General features: G+C 35.5%; 1 protein-coding gene across 1 annotated transcript; it reads right to left on the bottom strand.

The window, feature by feature from the left end:
• Positions 1 to 5,196: 5,196 nt before the first annotated feature.
• LOC104234632 (uncharacterized) lies at positions 5,197 to 7,642 on the bottom strand. Its single transcript, XM_009788227.2, has 6 exons — positions 7,497 to 7,642; positions 7,380 to 7,406; positions 7,194 to 7,256; positions 5,943 to 6,021; positions 5,776 to 5,821; positions 5,197 to 5,599 (listed from the first exon to the last, which is right to left on the bottom strand). The coding sequence occupies exons 1-6, from the start codon at positions 7,536 to 7,538 to the stop codon at positions 5,590 to 5,592; spliced, it is 267 nt and encodes an 88-aa protein (XP_009786529.1). The 5' UTR covers positions 7,539 to 7,642; the 3' UTR covers positions 5,197 to 5,589.
• Between the last annotated feature and the right edge of the window lie 3,146 nt (positions 7,643 to 10,788).

Below are 10,788 nucleotides of genomic sequence, written 5' to 3'. Positions count from 1 at the left end.
AATTTGATGGTATCGGGCCTGTATGTTGGTTCCGGAGTCCGGTATAGGTCTTATATGGTATTTAAGTTGTGCCTGTAAAATTTTGGTAAGAAACGGAATTTATATGACGTGAATCGAAGCCTCGGTTGTGAAAATTTGAACTTAAGAGTTCTTGAGATTTTTCCTTTGATTTTGATGCTAAACTTGTAGTTCTAAGTGTTATTTTGGCGATTTGATCGCACAAGTAAGTCCGTATGATGTTTTTATGTTAGTGTGCATGTTTGGTTTGGAGCCCCGTGGGCTCGGGTGAGTTTCGGGATGTTTTGGACTTAGAATTTCTATTGTCATAGTTGTTGCAGGTGCACAGTGATTTTGTTCTTCGCGTTCGCGTGGCTTCACTCGCGAACGCGTAAGGCAAATTTCCTCCGGGGTTATTTTGTTCTTCGCTAACGCGAAGCTCAGGACGCGAACGCGAAGCTTTGGTAGGTTACCCTTCGCGAACGCGTTCCGGCCCACGCGAACGCATAGAGTTAGTGGGCCTGGGGGAGGGAGCTCGATTTGTTCTATACGAACGCGTCCCTTTGACCGCGAACGCGAAGGCCCGAGGAGCTAAATCTCCGCGAACGCGGACCATCCAACGCGAACACAAAGGCCATTTGGGCCTAACCCATCGCGAACGCGACAGGCCTATCGCGAACGCGATGAAGGCCTGCCCAGTCTTTTTAAAATAGATTTAAAAACGGGCAGAACCCATTTTCTTCATATTTTCGAACTACCAAGACCTAGAGGCGACTTTCTTCATACAAATTCATCCCCAAAGTGTTGGTAATCAATTCTAAGCTCTACTCTTTCAATTACCCAACATTTTTCATCACTTTTAAACCAAAAATCAAGAATTTTCATGATAGAAATTGAGAATTTGGGTAGAGTTAGGGCTTTTTGAATAATTAGAATTTAGACCTCGTTTTTGGGTCGGATTTCGAAACTAATTGCATATTCGGGCTCGTGGGTGAATGGGTGATCGGGTTTTGGTCCGAACCTCGAGTTTTGACCAAGCGGACCCGAGTTCGATTTTTGACTTTTTGGAAAAAATGATAGAAAACCTATAATTTAGCATTGGGGTTGAATTCTTTAGCATTTATTGATGTTGTTAAATTGATTTGGGGTTAGATGCAAGTAAATTGGAGGCAAAATCTAAAGGAAAAACGGTGCTTGAGGCTTGAGTTTGGCCGTAGAAGTTGAGGTAAGTGTTTGGCCTAACCTTATCTTGAGGGAATAGGTGTTGTGTCTTAATTGTTGTGTGTTAGTGTCGAGTACGACGTATAGGTGAGGTGACGAGTATCTATACATTGGTGTCAAACATGTCCATGAGTCTTATATTTGGACTTGTTGTGATTTTATTATGTATTGATTATGCTTAACTTGATGGTTAGCAATTGTGGTACAAGATTTATGATGAATTCTTAGTAATTGGAATTGTAAAGTATTGGCTCAGGTTAAGGCCTATTTTGTGAATTAACTATGGAAACTGGATTGGTTGTAGTTGACTCCCTTGCCGGGATGTCTTTGTTAGGATATTGTTTCCCTTGCCGAAATGTTATTGCTTGTGACATTATTTCCCTTGTTAGGATATTGTTGTTATATCATTGTCCTCTTGTCGGGATTCTTTTGTGATTGGTGTTGATTTGTATATTGGGATCGAGTTGCGTGCCGCAATAATGTTATATGGGATCGGGCTGCACGCCGCAATAATATTATATGGGATCGGGTTGCATGCCGCAACAAGGAGTAATAAGGGAGGACAGGTGGGGTCAGGTTGCACGCCGCAATAGTATTAAATGATTTGGATCGGGTTGCATGCCGCAACAGTATTATATGATTTAGATCGGGTTGCACGCCGCAACAGTATTATATGATTTGGATCGGGTTGCGCGCCACAAAAATAAAGAATAAAAGTGGATATTGATTCGTTCCTATTTTCCTTATTCTTACTGATGCGAAATTTAAGATGTTCTTTATGCTTTTCTACTGAGATTCTATTGGTACTTGATATTCCCCACAGTATGTTTCCCCTTCCCATCTTTAACTGCTAGTTCCAGTTATTATTATTTACCGTATATGCTTTAACTGCACAGGTTTATTTGGTAATCTTGTCTTAGCCTCGTCACTACTTCGCCGAGGTTTGGCTCGACACTGACCAGCACATGGGGTCGGTTGTGCTAATACTACACTCTGTACTATGTGCAGATCTCGGTACCGGAGCTTTTGGACCATAGCAAGGTTGTTGCCTTCAGTCCAGCGGAGATCCGAAGTAGTCCTGCAGACGTTCGCAGGCCTTGTAGTCCTGCAGACGTCCGCATGCCTTGGAGTCCTCTTCTATCTTTTCTATTTTATTTTTATTTACTTCAGAGACAGACTTGTATCTTTCTATTCAGACCACTGTTTGTAGTATTCATAGATGGTCCGTGACATTGTGACACCAGTTTTGGGTAGAGTTGTATTTTGGATTTTTGCACTAGCATTTGGTTAAATTATCGGATTTCGTCTTCCGCATTTCTTTTATTATTATTATTATTATTATTATTCCACTGTTGATAGCATGTTAATTTGAAATTATTAAAAAGGTTACGGGAAAAGGGTAATAAAATCTATAACTCTCAGCTTGCCTAGCTTTCACGAGTAGGCACCATCACGACTCCCGAGGATGGAAAGTCCGGGTCGTGACACCTCACCACCACTTTTTTTCTCTACTTTCAGTTTTGCTTCCATTTCAAACAGTGCCTATATATATATATATATATATATATATATATATATATATATATATATATATATATATATATTCCTACATCAAAATACATAATTTTACTATATTTTCTTTCATCAATCAAGCAAATAATGCATAGATGACGTGCAAAGCAACGTTGTTGTGAAGTTTCAATAACAACAACAACCCAGTATAATTTCACTAGTGGGGTCTGGGGAGGGTAGTGTGTACGCAGACATTACCGCTACCCTGGGGTAAAGAGGTTGTTTCCAAATAGACTCTCGGCATCCTTCCCTCCGGGAACTCCTTATCTTGTTCTTGGGGTGACTCGAACTCACAACCTCTTGGTTGGAAGTGGAGGTTGCTTACCTTCAAAGCAACCCCTCTTGGAAGTGGAAGTTGTTGTGAAGTTAGTTACAAAATAATGCTTCCCCAGAAGCAAGAGATGGAGAAAATGCCATGTAATGTAAGGCAATATGCATACCCTATTTCAATTTCTTTATAACTGAAACAACAAAAACTTTGCTTAGTTTTTGGCTGCCAAACGCATAGGCTGCCTAAGTAGCGTCTTTGCCTTTTGCCTCTACATATAGTAGCAAATTGGTTTGGGCTAACTAATCTATAACTTTATTTCAGCATTTGCAAATGCCATTTTAGTATTTATCGTTTGATCATAAATAATATTTCAATCTTTACAAATACTGAAATTTAGTATTTATAAATACTGGTGTGACCACCAATATTTGCAAATATTGTTTGAAATACTGGTTAAAATTTTTGAAAACTTATTTGACAAGTATTATGTTAAATAATGGTTTTTGCTCTTTTGTATTTAACTTTATTTCCAAGTAAAACTCATGTGTAAACATAATTTGACTACTTTCAAATACTTTTTTCTTATTTCAACCGAATGTTGTCTAGATGCATGCGCATTTATAAATATTACTCCCTTCGTTTACTTTTACTTGTTCATATTAGACTTTGTGCGCCCCTTCAGAAATAATAGATGAAATGCATATTTTACCATACTATCCATAATAATAATAATAGTATTATGAGAAGTCTTGGGAAATGATTTGTGAAATAAGTAATTAATGATAAAGGTAAAACAAGAAGAAAAAAAACCAGTCCTCTTGATTTGATAAAATTGACAAATAAAAAGTAATAATACTCCATATTTTTAGTATTGTTATAAGAGTTTATTTTAATACTAAAACAGTGATTTGAAGTGATATGCTAGTTTTCACAAGCCTTTTTTCAAGTAAATTTTTTGTCGGGAAAACAATAACTTTGGCAAATTTAACTCAAAAGATTTACACACTCTGTTTTCTAGACCAACAGGTACCTTCCAAGATGTGTTGAAGGAATATTTAAAGCAGAGCAGAGAGCCAGCTGGAGAGGGTCGAATAGGCAATAGCCTAAACATTCATAGGCTGCAGCCCTATAAAATTATTGGCTTTTCGAGATCTAATTTACCCTTTCAAGGGCTAATCGTTTCTTGTCAATCTTTACAACTTCTACCGCCTATTTGCTGCAATATTGTGATTAATGTACTCGTTTCGGCGTTGGAAGGATTGTTTAGTGTTACCAAAAAGAAAGACTTTTTTCTCTCTTGACCGTTTGGTATGAAATACATAGGCATAAAAATGATATAAGAAATATTATTCAATACATAATGGAGTACTCACATAAACATCTAAGAGGGGATGCTAGAGGCATAAGCACTTGCCATTTAAAACGAGGCTCTTGACTAAAGGCCAAATTAGTTAAACCATCAGCTACCGAATTAGCCTCCATATAAATATAGGCAACAGAGACCATGAATGCGATTGACAATATCACCCAACCCACTCTTCGTCGATTTTCTCAAGATCTTAAACCCGACATCAGAGTCCTAGATGAGAGACTAATAAGAATTGAACAAAAACGGTTTAATATTTTAAGTTTTGACATCTATCACTGAAAAATAAGTAGTTGTTCCAAAAGTAACTACCATTTGTTCTAAGAGGGGATCGATTTTTTTTCATAGTTCCTGCGTAACAGCTACTTCCTTCATCTTGAGGTTCTATTCAATTTATATTTGTTCTCAATGATGAAAGACGAAAAAGTAGAAACAATCAAATGTTTAAAAGATTTGAGTAATTCTCTCTTCTAAGGAATTTATAACGAACATGTTTGTAAAGGAATCAAATAAAAAGAAGTTAGTCATGTATTAGCGCCACAACTTAGCAAGTTCATCTTCTGCAACAACATGGGCTCAGTGAACGTCTTAATGACAATGCCTACATCCTAAAGAAAATTCCCAACATCCATACTAATACCTAAACTCTTAAGCTATCACTTCTTTTCTTGTAATATACTTGTGACTACCATACTACCCAAAATAGAGAAACGGTTATAAAGCTACTTTCACAACACACTTATAATTACCCTGCTATCAACAACAGATAACAAGTTAAAAGAGTCTTCGCTTTAATAGGTTGTTGGAGTGTCATTTTAAAGAACAAGGAGTTTGACCATTAACAGGAATTTGCTACCACAACAGCGCATCACAAGGCACTTCTGACTTGGCAGCCGATAGCTAGGGCATCAAGCAACTTCTTTCATACAATTACTCGTAAATTGACCTCACTATATAAAGAGGTCAGAGCCATGACATCCATGGAGTATTAGACATTTAGACTCAAGGAACCATGGTGAATTTACAAATAGCAAAAAGTAAATGAAAGTCCAAAATCAAGGTTGTGCGTCCAACATCATGCTCCTTGTCCACAACCCAAATGTTTCAACAGTTGATTTTACCAAAAAATTCAAACTTCTTCCGCCATCCAGCTGACAAGAAATCATTTCCCCCTAAATAGAGAAAAAAAACAAATGAAGTGAGTAAAATAGTAGGATTGTCCTACCAAGGAGGACGGCGGAGGGGATAAGAGATTTCGTGGCAGCAGTATTAAAAGCTAGAATTTATTAATTAACTATGTTTTCAGGTGTAACAGAAAAATAGGTATAGAAATGAGTCAATAACATACGTGTTCATCATCAATGTGATATTATCTCCTTTCAGAAGTATCCGCCCTGCACAGGGGTCAGGGAACAAAGACATTTAGAGACAAAAGGCACAGAGAAGTATGTTTTTCCTTGTTATTCTAGGGGAGAATAAGGCTAGGCCTTAGGGTGAAATTTTTTTGTTACCCACCCAACTGCTTTCTGCTTTTCTTCTTCACATTGACTTCCTCAGCATCATCTAGAACCAAGTTCATGTACTCATCAAAGCCCTAAACAACAAAAACAAATTATGTCTCCGTCAACAAATTCAAGGCCAAGAAAAGATCTTGAGGCATAAGCAAAGTTTGCGGCAATAATAGTACTTCTAAATTCTCCCTAGTCCTCCGATGTTACAACTCTAGCCAAAAGCACAGTGCAGGTGTCTCATGCAAAAGCAATAATTCAGGGGCATCCAGCAAAACTCATTTTTTAATCTGCTGTTCATCAAAACTAATTCACACAATGACCTAGGAACTAATCAAATACTAATTCTAAGAGGGTTTAAGACAAAACATGCTTTTCTCCGCCCTTTGGGCTACACTAACATAAAATTGAATTCAATCGACAAGGTTAAAGCTCTTCTAACACAAGGCTATACAGTGTGGATATGTCTTTGTAGCATTGCTTCAGAGAATTTCTTTTTGCTCTTTTAAACTATAAGGATCCATTCTATTCCAAATTTAAGTATAAGCTAGCATTGCCACAAAAAAAGAAAAAACTAAAGTTGCTTGTCAATTACCTAGATGTCAATTACAAGCTTGCTACAGGAACCAAAGATATTATGACAACAATTACGCTAGATGCTTTGTACTATTTATATTGCAGTTCACCAAAAATAAGTGCTAAATGACGTATAAAACACAATTAGTTGATTGTTAAAGGAATATGAGCTTAAACTGCTTTTCGCCTTTCTGAACTTTCAATCACCTGGATGCTTTACCTTGCCTTGCCCAAAGAACTTCAGGTGATATATCCAGCTTAGTTGGGAATTTATCATTAGTATGTCCAAATTATGCACCTTTATTATCTCAAAATCATTTTTCAATGATAAATCCTCAGTCATAAATTTTCAACTTAGGTCGCTCCTACAAAACCAAATACTAAAAGCTAAGGAGCTTCACTCATTATCAAAAAGGAAAAGAAATTACAGTTCCATAAATCCATACCCAAAAAAAAAAGGAGGCATTGCCCTCTAAGCTGAATTTTATCTGAGAAATAACCTACTACTATTAAAAGCATGCACTAAAATTTATGCCAAGAAAAAGAAAACATCACTACTCAGCAACTAAGAGATTGAACCATAAAGTAATGGGCATAAACAGGGGTAAGAGTTAATAATTCATAAGAAAAAAAAAACATAAATCTTCATTCTTCTATACAAATAAATAAATGAATAACATACAATAATACGTCCTTCAATCCTCAGATCCTTCTGCTCAAACAGCCATATCTGAATACGAGCTTTCTGCAAAATAATTTCTACATCAATTATAATTCAAATAGTAACTGGAAATTAATCCCTAACGTAATAGTTGAACTGAGAAAAATAAATTAAACATAAATAAGAAGCGTATAAGAGCAAACTTACACTCTGAAGAAACCTGAAGATCAGGTTCTGTTAAAAAAAAACCCCAAAGTTAGTGCAGACGTGGAAATATTAAAGTTATAAATTGCTCATACAAGAAAAATGTTGGAAGAAACTTACAATAGGTTGGGTCATAATCCTCTGTACTTTGGTGCTAGCCATGGCTGCTACTCCTGTTTCTCTCACGAGTAACTCTTCCTCTCTGATCTCACGGAATGAAGCAAAAACCTAGTTAGGAGATATCACTAAAACCCTAGTGTTTAATCTGTGAGTAGAAATGTCGGGTAGTGCCCGAATTACATTACCGGTGATGAATTCGGGTTTGGGGTGTGTTCATGGTTTGATGTGGTTTTTGCTTAAGAGAAGGCAAGACTATGAGCCCGTTTTGCCAAGCTGCCAAAAATTATTTATTTTGAATTTTTTTTAAAAGTATTTTTAAAAAGTACTTTTAAAAATAATAATTTATCTTTGGTCAATTCATTTAAAAAGTTCTTTTTACCTTATTTGATAAATAAATTGTGTTTGACCGGTCTTTATAAAAAGTGCTTTTGAGTGTCAAATTACCAAAAAGCATAGTACCAAAATTTTATAATATTTTAAAAAGAAAAATAAATTTAAATATTTATTATAAGAGACTTTTATTATTTTTATTTAATTTAATTAAAATATAAACATAAAATAAACATATATACTAAATATTTAAATGAATTCGAAAAGTTTACGTCCTATCCGAGCGAACGAAGCAAAAACAAATGAAAAGACAAAAAACAAATTTGAAAAGTTTACATGATTTTGATGGTAGAAAAGTTATATATATATATATATATATATATATATATATATATATATATATAGGAAAGAAATTGTAAAGGATAATTTGAAAAATATAAATTTATGGTGAGGATTATTTTGTCTTGAATAAATTAATTTCCTGCTTCTTGGAAGAAGCTAGAATTTTCTGCTTCTTCCGAAAAGCAGAAAAATTGCTTCTGCTGTTGGCCAAAAGTACTTTTTTATTTTGACCAAACACCTTAAATTTTTCAAAAGTACTTTTGACCTTCGAGAAGCTTAACCAAACAGGCTCTATGTTGGTTTTTGTAAACATTTAAATCAAATAAACCACATATAGTACTACAAATTTATTGGTTTTGCTTTTGTTGATTTTTTTATTTGCGTCAATTTAATGATTAGGTTTAGTTTCCATATAATGTTTATAACACTATCAAAATGAATTCAGTGTGCCAAAAACTTAAAAATTTTGATACCCAAATTGGAAAAAAAAAAAAAAGAAAGAAGAGAGAGGTAATTCAAATGCTAATGAAACCAAGAGGGATACAGAAAGATATTGAATTGTTTGTCATTCTTGCTTAAGTTCTAAATATTCGGCTTTGCCGTTCTCTTAGAAGTACTTCAACTACGAAAGATATTGAATTGTTTGTCATTCTTGCTTAAATTCTAAAGATTCGGCTTTGCCGTTATCTTAGAAGTACTTCAACTACTTCGTAGTATGTTTTAGAATTAATTTTTTTTTTGATTTTTTTGATTTCTCATTCGGTATTCGGTACCCATATTGGGGCCCGACTAGTCCGTATTCGCGCCGGGAAGTCCCACATTAGGAGGTAAAACGCTCCTTAACAAAGACGACTCCATACCCAGGGCTTGAACGTGAGACCTCTGATTAAGGATGCAGGAGTACTTACCACTCTATTTTAGAATTAATTCATTCTATTGTTGTCCCTTATGCCCTCAATTAGTAGTTATCATTATTATGTTATTTTTATTAATGATTTCACTCGTTACACATGGATTTATCCTATTCGTCATAAAAGTGATGTCATATCTTGTTTTACCTATTTTACAATTTTACCTATTTAAATTTTTTTGTTGAAAATCAATTTGATGGATCTATTAAGGCATTTCGTTTAGACTCAAAGTTCTTCCTTTATCTCCTTTCTTCGCTCGCATGATATTCATCATTAATTGTCTTGCCCTCACACACCTTAACAAAATGGTGTAGCTAAGTGTAAGCACTGTCATATCATATATGTTGCTCTCACTTTACTTTTTCATGCTCATGCCCTTTTTTTTTATGGGTTGAAGCTTTTCCTACTATTGTTTATCTTATTAATTGCTTTCCTTCTTCCTCTCTAGCTAAACTTTCCCCCTATGAGAATCTATTTGGGGTTCCACCTGACTACATCATTTTAAAATCTTCACGGTATCTTTGTTATCCAAAGTTGTGTCCTTATCGTTTTCACAAACTTGACTATCATTCTTCTCCTTGCGTGTTTTTAGGGTACAGTTCTAATCACAAGGGATATCATTGTCTATGTCTTGATACTAACCGTGTCTATATTAGTCACTATATTTGCTTTATTGAGCTTTATTTTTCCTGTACACATTTATCTACTTTCCTATCTCCTCGTCATTCTATGCCTCGTATCCTCCTCTCTGTACCTGCTGCATTACCTAGTCCTACACTTACAGCACCCAGGTCTACTAGTTCTACCACTATCTCTGTGTCCAACCTCTTCTTATGTTCTCCTAGTTTGTCTTCTGTTCCTCCTAGCTCCGTAGATTCCTCGTTCTTACTGTTATCTTGTACGGTTTCATCTCCTATATCCACCTTCATTATTGAGCCATCAACTTTCTACTTCTGATTCTACTCATCCCATGGTTGCTCGATCTAAGTGTGGAGTGGTTAAACTAAATCCTAAGTATGCTCTTAATTCCATGTCTTTGGCTAATTTGCCTGTTGAGCCTACTTATTTTAGCTCTGCAGTTAAGGATGCCAGATGGCGGAGTGTTCTGGTAGAAGAGTTCAATTCCTTACATGCGAATCATACGTGGTCTCTTGTTCCTCGTCCATCTAGTGTTAATGTTGTTGGTTGCAAATGGGTCTATCGAACGCAAAAGTCTGATGTCTTTTTTTCCTTGTAAGGCGAGATTGGTGGCCAAGGGTTATACTCAGGCTCCTGGTGTAGATTATAGTACGACTTTTAGTCCCATTGTTCGTCCCACTACTATATGTTTGATACTCTCTATTGCTCTTTCTCGTAGTTGGTATATTCGTCAGTTTGATTTTAAAAAATGCATTTCTTAAAGGTTATTTTGTGATGACCAGATAGGTCATCTTATATTTTAAGGGCATTGATATATGGTGACCAAATAAGGGTAAATTGTGATATTGATATTGATATATGGTGAGATCGGATTGCGTGCCGCAATATATATATATATATATATATATATATATATATATATATATATATTGTTTATTGTTGTTGATGTTATTATGGTGAAATAAGGAAGGATTATGTGTTGTACGGTAGGATCGGGTTGCGCGCTGCAACAACCTACGTGTTTATATTTCCTTGAGTTGTGTTGATTTTCGGTATTCTCATTTCCTTGT

This window comes from Nicotiana sylvestris, chromosome 6 (genome assembly GCF_000393655.2).
Source record: "Nicotiana sylvestris chromosome 6, ASM39365v2, whole genome shotgun sequence".
In the NCBI taxonomy this organism is placed as follows: Eukaryota; Viridiplantae; Streptophyta; class Magnoliopsida; order Solanales; family Solanaceae; genus Nicotiana; species Nicotiana sylvestris.
This window is presented reverse-complemented; position numbering and strand designations above follow the sequence as displayed.